This window comes from Phyllobates terribilis, unplaced genomic scaffold (assembly GCF_046119375.1).
Source record: "Phyllobates terribilis strain yellow unplaced genomic scaffold, ASM4611937v1 Scaffold_1__5_contigs__length_1240528914, whole genome shotgun sequence".
In the NCBI taxonomy this organism is placed as follows: Eukaryota; Metazoa; Chordata; class Amphibia; order Anura; family Dendrobatidae; genus Phyllobates; species Phyllobates terribilis.
In genome coordinates this window covers 140,365,308-140,381,892 of record NW_027362761.1, presented here as the reverse complement: position 1 = coordinate 140,381,892, position 16,585 = coordinate 140,365,308, and the positions used below count along the sequence as shown (strand labels likewise).

General features: G+C 46.7%; 1 protein-coding gene across 3 annotated transcripts in view; it reads right to left on the bottom strand.

Annotated features, from left to right (window-relative positions):
- The window catches only part of TTC39B (tetratricopeptide repeat domain 39B), a 133,328-nt gene that overhangs the window by 46,345 nt on the left and 70,398 nt on the right, over positions 1–16,585 (bottom strand). For all 3 annotated transcript variants that reach the window (XM_073667843.1, XM_073667828.1, XM_073667852.1), the window contains exon 2: positions 9,208–9,242. In XM_073667843.1, coding sequence (XP_073523944.1) covers positions 9,208–9,242 — 35 coding nt within the window. The remainder of the gene's footprint in view (positions 1–9,207; positions 9,243–16,585) is intronic.

The window sequence follows — 16,585 nt, the reverse complement described above, 5'->3', positions numbered from 1 at the left end:
ATATAAGTTAGAATGGTGGAATTTTGCGTTTTTAAACAAAACCTGTCCGTGCCAACAGATTATGACAATCCATTGACCTCCTTTATAAAAAACAGAATAAATTAAAGATATTGGATCACAAGGTCAAAAACTGCTCCATTTGAGTATTCAGATTTTTGTCTTTTTCAAATCCGCCATTTAGTTCCAGAGATATGGGCCTTTTATTTAGTGCTAATTGTCTAGTATTTACAAGGGGGCGTTGCTTACAAGGTGAGAAAGAGCAGCCTAAAGCAGGGCTGTGAAGTCGGAGTCCATATAAAATGGACCGACTGGCTACAAAAATATATAATAAATTGGGTACAGTAGTACAATGCAGAATGTTCTGTAAATGTTTTCATAAGAATTTGGTAAAGTTATTAAGTGTCCTATAAATGTCTGTTCTGTTCCTGATCCAAGGATGTAGGCTTTTAGTAGAGATAAATCCGTGCTGCACTTTAGGCCTCATTCATATGTCCATGTCTCCTGTATGCGTGGTGCCAGTTTTCACACATAGTCCTATTCATTTGAATGGGTCTATGCACATGTCAGTGTGTTTCTGTGTCACCCTGGCCTGGATGCCACAAATGTATAATAAAGCCGTGTCTGAGAGCAAGGGGGAGGTTCTCTGGTCAGGGACCATTAGCATGCAGCACCTCCTGTCCCAGGCCGGTAGGGGGAGCAGGCTGCCCCTATAAAAACTGGAACTGGGGGCAGGGTTAGAGAGAACTGGACGACCTGTCTCTGAGGAAAAAGGCGTCCGAGAGCAGGGACAGAAAGTCGTGTTGTAGCCTAAGAGGCCGTGCGGCAGTAGGAGAGCCACGAGCCAGGGGCAAGAGGCGAAGCGAGCCTGTCCTGGCAGATAGAGAAGCTAATCTACCGGACTTTAGTGTCCGAGGCTGTTAGGATTCCAAGTCCTACAGCAAATAACCAGTAAGCAGGGGACTGTATGTCCTTTGGCCCAAGAAGCCCGGAGGTTAGGCCACAGCAGAAGGGACCGGCGAAACCGCACCATGTCAAGAGTAAAAAGGGACCCAAGTCGCCAGCCATACGGGCGAGAAGACACGGTGAGCTCAGGAACGTGGGCTATTACACCACAAGGAGGGAAATAGCCAGAAGGAGCGCAGAGAGCACAGTAGGCCTACACCCTCACCCTGATCAGGGCCAGCTTCCCACTTGTTCTCAGACATCCAGGCCCCCTCCTAGCCGGGACTGTTTTTGGGTCGACTCACCTGTCCTAATAAAGACCCTGAACTGTTTAAGAGGCCTCTGTCTCCAGGCTATTGCGACCGGAATCATCCCCTCCATCATCCATCTATATACTGCCCTGGGGCCATACTCCTCCCGTGGGGAGTTGTACTATTCAGTGCTGCACATTTACATCTGCCCCAGCGGTCTGCACTGCAGCGGCGGTTAGCCCTGACCGCAATCCACGGGTGGCGTAGTCGGACATTGCAAAACATATAGAAGACTGCCACTGGTCTGATCACCCTGAGCCACGGACCGAGTTGCCACTACTACCCCCAACATTGCCCTGTTGCCCGGCTCAGAGTGCCCCACGGCCCAGGGGGTGAGTCAGCTTTGGCGTAGTCGGCAGGATTGTGACCAACCCGCCACAAACTGGTATTGCGTGCCTGAAAAAGACTGTACACGTATCTTAAAGAGGTTTCCCGCCATCCGGAGCAGTTTCCCGCGATCTTCAGCAGCTTCCCATCGGACGCCATCTGCAGGAAGAAGAGGGGCGTGGACGTCCAAACCGCGCAAGACCTGAAGCTCCGCCCTACGCACCGACGCTGCGCAAGGTCCTGGAAGGGAGAGAGAGCGACGCTGACGTCACCAGGACGCGACGCAAGGTCCTCGTCCGGAGCAGCACCAGCGGAGCCGCGGCCTACAGAAGAGGATCTTCGGAAGGTAGGCCATGCTTAACTAGGGGGGAGGAAGATGTCGAACGCGGAGGCGCCCACTACCACCAGCGCAGCTGCAGCAGCGGTGATGCCATTCTCCCTGCCTTACATCCCTGGAGCGGCGTGGCTGCCCAAGTATTCAGGGGAGCACCATGCACTAACTGACTTTAAGGAAAGGCTGTACAGTTTATTGCAAGTTTACTCCCTGACAGAGGAACAGAAGATCAGCATACTGACAGGGCAGTTAACTGGCGCAGCCCAGCGGGAGGTAAAGTCATGGCCCGCTGAGGAGAAAAGGACCGTAAAGGACATTCTGGCCCGGCTGCGGGGTACCTTTGATACACATACCTCCGCTGAAATTAAAATGGGGTTCTACGGATGTAAGCAGCGGGCACAGGACAGCATCAGACTATGCCCTAAATTTGCAGGAAGCCTTGAGAGCCATCAAACAAGCTGACCCAGGCAGCGTGCAGGATACGGATAAGCTACTAACAGAACAGTTCATAGAAGGTCTGCTGTCTAGCGCCCACAGGACCCAACTGCGCCTCATGTTCTTTCAGAACCCTGATCTGACCTTTGCCCAATTCAAGGACAGGGCCATAAGGGTGCTCCGTGAACCTGCAACAAGTGGCGCTATAAACCCCCGGCGCCCTGCTCTCACCTACCACCAGGAGGCGGCGCCCTCCTCTATGGACTCTGTGGGGGCCGAGGCACAGGCCCTGAAAACAAGCCCCATCGAAAGATCTGCACCACCAAGTCCAGGAGCTGACCAGGAGCGTCGCGGCGTTGACCAGGACAGTCCAGGCGTTACAAGTGGACCGGTCAAAACCCATCGAGTTGGCTTCAAGTCCGGAGGATGTCCCGTGGCGTCGACAGAGGAGGACCCCGTCGTTCCGAGGGAGGCCCACAGACCGCTACGTGGAGGATGGACAGCCCATTTGCTGTCGATGCAACCAGCCCGGACACATTTCCAGGTACTGTAATTTAAACAGGTCCAACCTGGTGCAGAGGGCCAACCCCCAGGCATAAGATCACCAGGCCCTTACAATTGGCGTAATAAGTACGTTGGGGGCGCCCGGTTTTACCCGTGGTGCTGGACGGTATCCCCATGAGCGCCTGGTTGGATACCGGGTCGCAAGTAACTACTATCCCTTATGTACTTTTTAAGCAGTATTGGACTGATGCTGATATCACACGGTATCCAGACAGTGACTTGAGCATCATCGCCAGTAATGGCTTGCCCGTGCCGCAGATGGGGTTCAAGGAGATGACCATTAAGATTGGTAAAGTTGAACTGCCGGCACAGGGAGTGATTATTGTGGACATTGACCGTCGTGAAAGTCACCCTAAAATAACTGTGGGTACTAACGTGATTGAAAATGGTCTTTCAGAGGTAATTGTAATTCTACAACAGGTGGCGGTGAATGCTAGTTCCAGCCAACAGAGAGTCCTCAACAAGGAGATAAAAGCCCTGATGAGACAGCAGCAGGTAGAACTGTCTGGTGGTGAGATCGGTAGCGTAAGAATGAGTGACCCATTCCCCATTTCCATGCCTCCCAAAAGTGAAATGATGATCTGGTGTCGGACTGCAATTGGGTTGAGAAGTAGAGACTACCAAGCCATGGTAGAACCCGTGTACTCAGACAGCAGGCCCACCATTTTGACAGGCCGGGGGGTGGTTGATGTCCGTCATGGGAGAGTGCCCGTTCGCATTCTCAACATTGGGGAGAGGGAGGTACACTTACCCAGGTACGCTACACTTTCCAAACTGTTTGCTGTCGAACACAAAGCTATCAGGGCCGTGGAGCCTTTGCCTCCATCTCCACAGGCAGAGGGTAATGGCTCCCAGAAATAAAAGGAGGACTGGTGCCAGAAACTCCATGTGGGTGCTGGCTCCACTCCCCTGCACCAAAAGCAAGGAGTCTACCGGGTGGTTCAGGAGTATGAGAGAATTTTTAGTAAGCACCCGCTGGACTTCGGCCGAGTAAAGGGAGTGGAACACCACATTCCCACGGGGAGCCACCCACCAATAAAGGAGAGGCACAGACCTGTACCCCCTGCACATTATCAGAACGCAAAGGGCATGCTGAGGGAAATGAAAGAAGCTGGGGTCATTAGAGATAGCTGTAGCCCCTGGGCAGCCCCCTTGTTTCTGGTAAAAAAGAAGAACGGCACCATGAGAATGTGCGTGGACTATAGACAAATCAACCGCATCACCCACAAAGACGCATACCCGCTGCCTAGAATAGAGGAGTCTTTAGCCACACTAAAATCAGCTAACTTCTTCTCTACTTTGGACCTTACTAGCGGGTACTGGCAGGTTCCTGTGGCAGAGGCTGACAAGGAGAAGACCGCCTTCACCACCCCGATGGAACTGAGCAAGTTCAACTGTATGCCCTTCGGGCTCTGAACGCACCAGGGACCTTCCAGAGGCTGATGGAATGCTGTCTAGGGCACCGAAACTGCGAGACGGTCCTACTTTACCTGGACGACGTGATAGTCTATTTGAAGACCTACGAGGACCATCTAAAACACCAGGCAGAGGTGTTCGAAGCCCTGGCAGGCTATGGCATGAAGGTGAAGCCATCAAAGTGTCACCTGTTGAAACCGAAGGTCCAGTACCTAGGGCACGTGGTGAGTGCAGAAGAAGGAGTAGCCCCCGACCCTGACAAGATCACAGTAATCAAGAGCTGGCCAAGCCCCTCAAACATCAAAGAAGTGAGGCAGTTCCTCGGTTTGGTAGGCTACTACCGAAGGATCATCCCCGGATTCACTAAGATGGCAGCTCAAATGCAGGACCTCCTGATCGGACAGTCCAAGTCCAGAAGTCAAAAGCCACCCTTCAAGTGGGATAAACCGGTAGAGGAGTCCTTCTGCCAGTTGAAGATGGCCCTCACGGGGGGATGAGATCCTGGCCTACCCCGATTATGGCCAGCCTTTTATCCTCCACACAGACGCCAGTAATGTGGGGCTGGGAGCCGTACTGTCACAAAACCAACAGGGCAGAGAAAGGGTGATCGCGTACGCCAGCCGGAAGCAGAGACCCACCGAGAGGAACCCGGAGAATTACAGCTCCTTCACGCTAGAGTTCTTGGCAGTGGTGTGGGCCGTCACAGAACGGTTTAAGCATTACCTGGCCTCCGCAAAGTTCAGTGTACACGGACAACAACCCGTTGACACACCTAGACAATGCAAGACTAGGTGCCCTAGAACAGCGGTGGATGGCGCGACTCTCGAATTATGACTTCGTGATCAAGTACAAGGCAGGCAAAACCAATGCCAAAGCGGACGCCCTTTCGAGAATGCCTCACTTACCTGAAGGAGACGAAGACCCAGAAGAGCTGGAGGAGGTAGAACTCCCCGCGTTTCACCGGTATGGAGCCGCTCAATACTCCCACCGCGTGAAGGAGGATGATTTAACAACCGTTATGATCAATCCCCTACCTCACCACAGCTGGGCCGAGACCCAAGATAGCGACCCTGCAATCCGCATGGTGAAAGAAGCCCGCTTAGATCCGGATGCTCCAGAGGAAGCCAAGCAGCTATGGAAAGAGAAGAGCAAGCTGTTCCTCTATGAAGGCAAGCTGTGCAGAAGACTTGTCAACCACCGGACACACGAGCTGACCTGGCAAGTCGTGGTCCCAAGGAGGGATGCAGCTATGGTCCTGGGGGGCTTACCATGACAGAGCGGGGCACTTCGGCTGGAAGAAACTGGAGTTCCTGCTAAGAGGACGGTTCTTTTGGGTCGGCATGAGAGGGGCTGTAGAGAAGTGGTGCAGAGACTGTGGCCCTTGTAACCTAAGGAGGAAGGACCACACCAGCCAGAAGACACCCTTGAGGCCCATCGTCACCACGCAGCCTCTTGAGCTGGTAGCTCTGGACCACGTCAAATTGGCTCCAAGCCGGTCAGGATACGTTTATGCCCTGACAATCGTGGACCACTATTCCCGATTTCTAGTGGTGGTCCCTGTAAAAGACTTGACAGCTCAAACGGCGGCCAGAGCCTTCCAGCAATACTTCTGCCGCCCACACGGGTATCCGGAACAAGTTCTGACAGACCAGGGTCCAGCGTTCGAGGCCGAAATCTTCCAAGAGTTCTGCAACCTCTATGGCTGTAAGAAGATTCGGACAACGCCTTACCCCCCACAAACCAACGGGATGTGTGAGAAAATGAACAATATAGTCATTGATCTCCTGAAGATGTTGCCCCTGGAGGAACGCAGCCTGTGGCCAGAAAAACTGCCGGACCTGGTAGACTTATACAACCATATCCCGGTGAATGCTACAAACTGCACCCCGGCTTACCTGATGCGAGCCAGACCAGGTAAGCTGCCCATAGACCTGGAGATGGGAGTCCTAACACCCGAGGACACCTCCCCAGATGCGGACTGGGATACAGAAAGGCGACTGCAGTACAAGAAGGTACAGGAGAGTGTGGAGAAGAGCCTGGCCCAGGTGAGAGAAAGGCAAGGAAAGGCAAGGAGACTCTTCAACCAACACGCCCCTGCTGGTCCCCTAGAACCTGGTGAGCAGGCCCTGAAGCGAAAGAGAAGGCTACACAAGCTGGACGACCAGTGGGAAAGGGAACCCTGCACAGTACTGCAGTCTGATCACGACAACCCGAAGGTATGCGTGATCACCAAGGATGGAGGAGAAACCACTAGTACCGTCTCCAAAGACCATCTAAAAAGGTGCCCCGAGCAACTAAGGAATGCAGAGGAGGATCATAGTGACCTTGAACCCGCAGAGGACAAGGAAGAAATGATCAGCACAGTTATTGGGGAGTTCTCTCAGTCCTGGACTTGAATAAACGATGCCATAGTGGTACCCGTCCTGCATTTCCTGCAACCAACTCCGCAACAACCTACACCAGAACAGGAAGAACAAGGAGAACAAGCAGCCCCGGAGGCAGAAGAACCCATGCCAGCAGCCCAGGAGAGTCAACCCTCTGCTGACAGTGAGCCTGCCACGCCTGCGGTAAGCCAAAGGACCCGCAGACAGCTGCCTGCCCTGCCTGCAAGTCTAGCCAGTGACTGTACCCTAAATGGTAGTGAAGAAAACCAGGTCGGACCACCACCAGACAGTGGGTTACGCAGGTCAACCAGGAGCACAAAGGGGCAGATACCAGCTCGCTGGAAAATATAGGGTGCACTAAAACTGTAAATAACCCTGTTGCCAAGTGTTGAAATGTTTGCAAACTTACCTGCATGATTAGTAATTGTGCATTTCAGTTTCTTACAGTTGCCGTACGGACTAAAAGGTTATGAACTTTTAATAACCGGGACTTTGTATGGACTGCGTTCGGAGCCTAACCAAAGAATGAACTAAGACTGTAAAGGACTTGGGGCTAGGACAGACCCCCACCTGGTTAAGGCTCCCGTTGTGTTGGTGATATGGACACCCGGTCACAGAACACACTGACCTAAAGAACTCAATATGTGGTGGTGTTTGTCATTTCTTTCCCTGTTGTGTTTGGGTCATGCATTTATAACCTGTATTTGTGTTTCTTGTTTAGTCCCGGAGTACTAAATTTTACTAGGGGGGAATGTGTCACCCTGGCCTGGATGCCACAAATGTCTAATAAAGCCGTGTCTGAGAGCAAGGGGGGAGGTTCTCTGGTCAGGGACCATTAGCATGCAGCACCTCCTGTCCCAGGCCAGTAGGGGGAACAGGTTGTCCCTATAAAAACTGAAACTGGGGGTTAGGGTTAGACAGAACTGGACGACCTGTCTGAGGAAAGAGGCGTCCGAGAGCAGGGACAGAAAGTCGTGTTGTAGCCTAAGAGGCCGTGTGGCAGTAGGAGAGCCACGAGCCAGGGGCAAGAGGCGAAGCGAGCCTGTCCTGGCAGATAGAGAAGCTAATCTACCGGACTTTAGTGTCCGAGGCTGTTAGGATTCCAAGTCCTACAGCAAATAACCAGTAAGCAGGGGACTGTATGTCCTTTGGCCCAAGAAGCCCGGAGGTTCCGCCACAGCAGAAGGGACCGGCGAAACCGCACCAGGTCAAGAGTAAAAAGGGACCCAAGTCGCCAGCCATACGGGCGAGAAGACACGGTGAGCTCAGGAACGTGGGCTATTACACCACAAGGAGGGAAATAGCCAGAAGGAGCGCAGAGAGCACGGTAGGCCTACACCCTCACCCTGATCAGGGCCAGCTTCCCACTTGTTCTCAGACATCCAGGCCCCCTCCTAGCCGGGACTGTTTTTGGGTCGACTCACCTGTCCTAATAAAGACCCTGAACTGTTTAAGAGGCCTCTGTCTCCAGGCTATTGCGACCGGAATCATCCATCTATATACTGCCCTGGGGCCATACTCCTCCCGTGGGGAGTTGTACTATTCAGTGCTGCACATTTACATCTGCCCCAGCGGTCTGCACTGCAGCGGCGGTTAGCCCTGACCGCAATCCACGGGTGGCGTAGTCGGACATTGCAAAACATATAGAAGACTGCCACTGGTCTGATCACCCTGAGCCACGGACCGAGTTGCCACTACTACCCCCAACATTGCCCTGTTGCCCGGCTCAGAGTGCCCCACGGCCCAGGGGGCGAGTCATTTCCACTAACCGTGTGTTTGTGGGCAAAACACGCTATGTTAGTTTTTTTTTGCATGCTGCCAAACATCCCACTCGTGCACACTGATAACACACGGATGTCATCCGTGTGTCATCAGGGTGACACGTACCGGCGCCTGGGAATCAGCGGTAAAGTTAGCACTGTTACCAAGCGCCAGGTGCTGAAGGAATCTCTCATTTGTTTACAGGGGACAATGGCTTCAGGGGATTAGGTGTAAAGGAGAGTATAATGTGTGTATTTTAATCTTATTTTTACACTTCTTGTAGACAGCAGGGGCACACTACAACTCTCAACATTGTCCCATGCTCACACTGATCTCAGCGCCAGCAGGGAACAATTATGAGAGATACCTCCAGCACCTGGCGCTTGGGAACAGCGCTAACTGGACCGCTGATTCCCAGTCGCCGGTACATGCGATTCTGATGCTGCACACAAGGACATCTCCGGTACCAGAAATATCAGGACATGTGAAAGAGGCCTTATCTACATGCTCAGTAGTGAGGCAGTGCTGTGGAGTCGGAGGTTTGGCTTACCGACTCCACAGCCCTGACCTAAAGACACGTCCCCAGAGAATCCCGTGAGCCCTGCCCCATTGTAAAGACCATAAAAATTAGCACTAAATAAAAAGGCCCATATCTCTGGAACCATATAGTGGATTTGCAAACTAGATAAAAAACTTTGCTCATGGAAACATTTTAAACACGTAGGTTACTTACACTGGAATATTTTCAAATGCATCTTCAAAGCCGTCCTAAAAAGACACAAAATAGGGAGTCAGTAAGTAATACTCGCCATTATATGACCTTACCTAGCAAAGCTTAACAACAACACAGCAGCACCTGGAGCTGAGAGTAAGCAGTCACTTTCAGGAAATCCAGATATATACTACCGTAATCCGCCCCCAGGCAGCGTCTCCACCTGGCTATTGTAAGGTTATAGTTCTATCAGTATTGGATTAATGTACAGATGGCATCTGTATAGCGCAAGTGACTAAATCCATGTAAAAACTGAACAAATAATGGATTTGCAACATTTCATTGTCTACTCTTGCATAAACGTTGGCGGGTGTAAACTATCCCCAATACACGATTTTATATACTATATTTGGAACATTTCTGGCAACTTGTGATGACATTGCAGAGCTTGCAAATAGCTGAATATATCAACCAACTACAGCTTGTTCATTTGCTAACAGTTAAGTAAAGCCTCATGATCACAGCAAACAGCAAAAACCAAAGTACTTATAAAAGGAGGTTGTAAGCGCCAACATCAACAGAGGCAAAGTGTACTCCATGTCACCATTCTTTGTTTTAAAACCTTAACCCATTTAACATTACATGTAAACAAAGTGAAAACTATATACAAGTTGCAATAGCCGATATTTCAAAGGACAAATCTGTGTCTAGGGTGTGCATTAAAATACTTACCAGTCGCTGTCTTCTGCCGTTTCCAGCGCTGCTCTGGTCCACTGCTGCATCACAACCACAATCGTGACCTGCTGGCTCATACCACATTTCTGCGTGGACTAGAGCGCACTCTCTTAATGTAAATCTATGAGACTCAGAAAGATGCTCTCATGAATTTACATTAACAAAGGAATTAACAGTTTGCGGTGTGAGCCGGCAAGAAAAAGCTGTAGTCACACGATACAGCTAAGGGACCTGAGATGCACTGGAAATGGCAGAAGATGGTGACTGGTGAGTATTTCAAAGCACAAACTACACTCACATTAAAATAAGGGGGTAATATAAACACACGCCAGAGTGGTCCTTTAACATATTTTCAATGGCCTTTCTTGGAAATACAACTTGGGAGAATTTTAACGTAGATCTCCTCCAAAATCCGCATCAAATTCACATTGCTATTCTTACAAGATTCTAGAGTGTTTTTTTTTCCCCTTGACAATAAGGTTTTGGAAGAGGAGGAGAAGGAAGAAGGAAGAAAAAGAAGCAAATTTCTCTTTGAATCAGCTTTAAACTAAACACTTTCAATTAAAAGGCTGCAAAAAACAGTATTAAAAAAAAAAAAAGTCTTTAATGTCAACAAGGCAAAAAAAAAAAAAATAGTTAGTGACCATACCCTTACAAAGCCATGGGCAATGCATGCCCTTCTCTAGAATAACTGACCAATCACTGCATCACATGAAAGGCAAAAAAGGCAATAAGTGGGCACTACGATACTGAGCATGTTCTGACTGTCTACAAGAGTCACAGACAAATCTGACACCAAATCACACTTCCACATTATTACATACAAAATCAAAGAAGAAGTTCCATTAGACCAGGGACAATTCTCACAATTGCTGGGAGTCACAGCTGTAAGATCCCCAGCAATCAATGTGTCTACATTCTGGCAACCTGCTAAAACATGTTATAGGCTTAAAGGGAATCGGTCGGCAGGTTTTTGCTATGTAATCTGAAGACAGAATGCTGTAGGGGTTAAACCACAGATTTCAGTGATGCCTCTCTTCCTCTCTTATCAAGCTTCTAGGATTTGTTTACCGGCATTGATTGTTTTAGCACCAGGAGCCTATTGCTGGACACAGCAGCACTTGCCTCCTGGTCCGACTCCGCCCCCTTCTGTGATGGGCACCTTGCTGTCTATAGACTATATATATATATTATATATATATATATATTATATATATATATATATATATATATATATATATATATATATATATATATATATATATATATATATATATATATATATATATATATATATATAGAGCCTGGTGGTGGGAGCGGGGTTAGCTTCATGCCAACTCTAAAAACGCTGTCAGAACGGCTGCACCCAGTAAACCGATGTTATACATAATTGGATTCAGGGTCTCTTTGCCTACATCATGCTGCTCTCAGATGAGGTAGCAAAAACCTGGTGACAGATTCCCTTTAAGAGTGTTATTACCATCAGGGCTGTGGAGTCAGTAAGCCAAACCTCCGACTCCTCAATTTCTATGACACCGACTCCACGACTCAGACTCCCTCATACATGGCTCATGTTTAAGTGATAAATTTACTGTAGAACAGATCCATCTCAGCTAAAAGTCTAGTCCCTTAGATCAGGAATAGGACAGACATTTATAGGACATTTCATAACTTTCCTAAATTCTTCTGAAAAAATATTCCCCACAAACTGCATTGAACTACTGTACCCAATTTATTATATATTTTAGGAGTTGGAGTCGGTCCATTTTATTCCGACTCCACAGCCCTGATTACCATCTCAGCTTTTCAACTACATTATTTCGGTAACGCCAGAGTTATGAAAACAGCATAATTTGATTTGGTACTCCAGTTTTTTAACTTTAGTCTTTTCTATGGGAGTTTGGAACCAGCACAGCCCAGCTGTTCCCCGACATGGAATAAACTCTGATCACAGTATAGAAAGTGATTCACCAGCTTCCGACAACTCACCATCAATATTTCTTAAACTGCACATAGCATGTGACTACTGTTGAGTATTTACACTCATTAATTATAAGCCCTACAGTGGGCACAGTATAAATGGATGCCATGGCATACTCCATTATGACCCATTGCACACACATACTTAAAAAAAAAAAAAAAAAAAATTATATAGTATAAATGTATATCTTTTTTCGCAATAGCTTCTGCATAGGAAAGAACTTTCCTATACAGTTAAATGAACATTAATTAATTAACCACAGTTTTAATTATTTCATAAATCAGCAGTACATTTGCAAACAAGCAACTCTAATATGTTATCAGAGAAAGCTGCTTTTTTCTTCTCCTAGACTGATCTTTGAATCTCAAATTTATTGGTAAAATCGATATTCAGTGAAGACAGATTCTCCCATTACTGAGATAGCAGTTAGTGCTTTTAAAATTCTATGGAAAAAGGAGGGAAGAAGGGTAGACAGACATTCTGCTGCAAGTACTCCTGAAATGACAGCAACAACTGTCATTTATCTCAGTAATGGAAAAATCTGATATTATCCGCTAATTGTGACACTTGATATCAGTGACTAGTGATGGGCTGCAGCACTCACACTTCCCTTGGACACTGGTATATTAAAAGCGCTGCAACCCAACAATGGGACAAAAGCATTAGGAGATACAGCGCAGACATCCCTGGAATGGTTCAGATCCAGCAGGTAAGTATATGCAGCTTTTGTTTTACATGGGGCACTGCTGCATTTAGGAAGGGCTTATCTAAGAGGAGTATTTCCTATATATTTTTTGGTTACTAATTTAAACTAAAAGTATGGGACAGTATGGGAATGTAAGCTTTTAAAAGGACAAAAGTATTTTCTACGAGTGAAACCTTTATTGGCAAACCAGATTTTCAAGCTTTTAGAGCACAGAGGCCGCTTCATCAACAGTATTTTTACAACTCAAATTAAAAAGTAGTCATTAAAACTACCCCAAATTCCACAACTTCTGTATAAGACACTTATTAGGACTAAGTTTTGGCTATATTTTTGGACGCAGGTATTTAGTTTCTTTACTCCGCTGACATCTGAACAGTTTCCATTTAGAGAATCTGTATGATCATGGACTGAGCTGTAGCAGGCAAAATATACACTGCACTCACATAAAAGATACTCACGTGCACTCTCAAAAAAAAAAAAATTTAAGTAAAAAGGTCTAAAAATATATACCAATTTTACCAATTCTTGCACGGTTTCGGGATCGTCACATTTGCTGAAATGTTGCTTTTCAAATGGGGATACATTGGATGGAATTTCATACACCAGTCTTGAGCCTCATTCAGACACCTGTGGGCCATACTCGTGTTCTGTGTTTTTTTTTCACGGATCGAACACGTACCCATTATAGTCTATGGAGACCGGTTGATCCAAGTCACAAATTAAATACCACCCACACAAGTCTAAGGGTCCGTGAAAATCATGGGCAGCAGACTGCTGGCATCAGTGTTCAGTCCGCATGCTGTCCGCGATTAACATTGTAAGGGATAGTAGAAGCTTTGCAGTTTGTTTTTTTTTTAGTATGAAAAATCACATGAAACACTGATGGTAAAAACTGACTGATGAAAATCAGATCCAAAACACTAATGAACAGTCCGTGTTTTTAAATACAAATAAAAATCATGACTGTCTGAATGATGCCTTAAATAGAAGTCTGCCAGAAGAAAGAATCAAATTTATTAAGAAACGCAATGATTTTTAATAAATTAGGAGCATCTTCTGATGTCCATGCACCACAAACAAAAGATTTCCAACATAAATTTATGCCAATTTCTGGTAGAGATTCTAGGAAATCTGTTGGTTATGATTGCCCATGCCGCTTGTGCCAAAGAACATGTACAGGCTAAAATCTGAAAACTGCTCCAAAAGCTTAATAACCAGCATCCTGTATGGAAACATTGTGTCTTGGCAGAGAATATTTGCTATTTTGTTTGGTTGCCATTTATGGAATGGCTACATACATGGCCCTCAAAGATTTGTAAGGAGTCTTTGGAGACTCTTAGAATTTAGAGAATTTCTGCACTAGAATAGAGGAAAGGAGAGCAAGCACGGACGCAAACGAGCCCTGACTGAACAAGCAACAGCAACTCCTCAGGTCGAATTTCTCATTTAGTAGCGATGTCAAAAGTTTATACTTACAGAGATAACAAATTAGGATGTGCACTGCAAATTATTAGGCCTCGTTCACACGTCAGTATTTTTCAACAGTGTCTGTATGTAAAATCAGGAGTGGAACTGACAGAAAAACCATTATTGAAAGACTGACAGCTCTTCTGTGTTTTGGAGAAATTCTTGGTTCTGGCACAAATACTGATCAAAAATATTGTTGTGAATAAAGCTTCACAGGAATCTTGTAAGCAGGTTTTTGCTTCCTCATCTGAGAGCATCATGATGTAGGCAGAGACCCTGAATCCAACAATGTATTACTTAGATTACTGGGTGCAGCAGTTGTGACAGAGTTCTTAGATTTAGTAATGAAACAGAGCTGAGAAAGCTAACCCCGCCCACAGCAGGCTCTATGTACATAGTCTATTGACAGTGAGCTGCTCATCACAGGAGGGGGCGGAGTCAGAATAGCAGTTGCATGCACATCAGACATGGCAGTGATCATGTCCTAGTAATAAAACATTCTCTGCAAGTAAACAATAACACAGCTTGATAAGTGACAGGTCATTGAATTCTGTGTTTTAACCCCTACCTCAGATTACATAACAAAAGATTGCTGACAGATTCCCTTTAAAAGGGAATCTGTCACCACCTGGGAGATAGACTGCTACTATGGGCATACAGGGTATAGAAGTGTAAATCTATACATACCTGTATGGCCCATAGCAGAGGTCTGATTGCAGAGAAAAGTAATTATCTTTTTGGTTTTCAACAGGTTTGGCATCCAGCGAACGCCAAGCAATGCCCGCCTATGTGATTATTATTCCCATAAATCGCCACCTATCAGCCTAGTTACCATCATCCCTCCCTCCCCCGCATGTCACAGGTCCCAGTCACGTGCACTTTCCTTCCTCACCTCCTGGCGCATGTGCAAAGTGCAGCTCTTATAGACCGCGCTTTGTTACCTCCCGGCCTGGTTTGTATGAGCACAGTGCCGCAGAAAACCTTCTCGTTATGCACCGGGAGTCACTGGAGCGGAAGTCACAGTGACTCCCCGGCGCCTGCGCAATAGAGCACTGCACTCATACAAACCCCACCGGGAGGAAACAAAGCGCAGTCTATAAGAGCCGCGCTTTGCGCATGCACCGGCAGGTGAGGAAGGAAAGCGCATGTCACAGCGCCCTGTGATGTGCAGGGGATGGAGGGAAAAATGGTACCTAACTAGTCTGATAGGAAGCGATTTAGGGGAATAATAATCAAGCATTACTTTGTGTCCCCCGGACGCCAAGCCTGTTGAAAACCATAGAGATAAAACTACTTTTCTCTGCAATCAAACCTCTACTATGGGCCATACAGGTATGTATAGATTTACTTTTCTATAATATGTATGGCCATAGTACAGGTCTGATATCGCCCAGGGGGGGGGGGGGGGGGTGACAGATCCCCTTTAAGTTTGCTACCCATTAATATAAATACACTACTGACTAAAAACATGCTATATTAAATGTTCTATTGAGGAAAGAAAAAAAAAAAAAACGATGCTGTGGACATTCATTGTCAAATCTGCGGCGGCGGTCAATTTACGCTGCAGGTTCTCAGCATGTGGATAAAATTTATTGAAACCTTACCCATAATGCGGGTACTGTATTATACAGTGGAATTCCCAACCAGAATCATACCCTAATATAAGGATATGACGCTAAAAGAACTATATTAGGACAGTTAAGTAAATTCAGATTTCACATTTTGTATTTGTACACTGGAAGTGTGAAAAATATGATAATATATAGCTAAAAAGGGATATCCAGACAAGTGAAGTCATGCTTAGCGAGCTGCTCAGGCTGCATAGGTTTAGACCAGCCATATCTACACACATACAGTACAGACCAAAAGTTTGGACACACCTCATTTAAAGATTTTTCTGTATTTTCATGACTATGAAAATTGTACATTCACACTGAAGGCATTAAAACTATGAATTAACACATGTGGAATTATATACTTAACAAAAAAGTGTGAAACAACTGAAAATATGTCTTATATTCTAGGTTCTTCAAAGTAGCCACCTTTTGCTTTGATGACTGCTTTGCACACTCTTGGCATTCTCTTGATAAGCTTCAAGAGGTAGTCACCAGAAATGGTTTTCACTTCACAGGTGTGCCCTGTCAGGTTTAATAAGTGGGATTTCTTGCCTTATAAATGGGGATGGGACCATCAGTTGTGTTGTGCAGAAGTCAGGTGGATACACAGCTGATAGTCCTACTGAATAGACTGTTAGAATTTGTATTATGGCAAGAAAAAAGCAGCTAAGTAAAGAAAAACGAGTGGCCATCATTACTTTAAGAAATGAAGGTCAGTCAGTCCGAAAAATTGGGAAAACTTTGAAAGTGTCCCCAAGTGCAGTTGCAAAAACCGTCAAGCGCTATAAAGAAACTGGCTCACATGAGGAACGCCTCAGGAAAAGAAGACTAAGTGTAACATACCTGGCGGCGTCCTTGCATAGTGGTCCATCTCCCACTGTGCAAGAGCGCGCA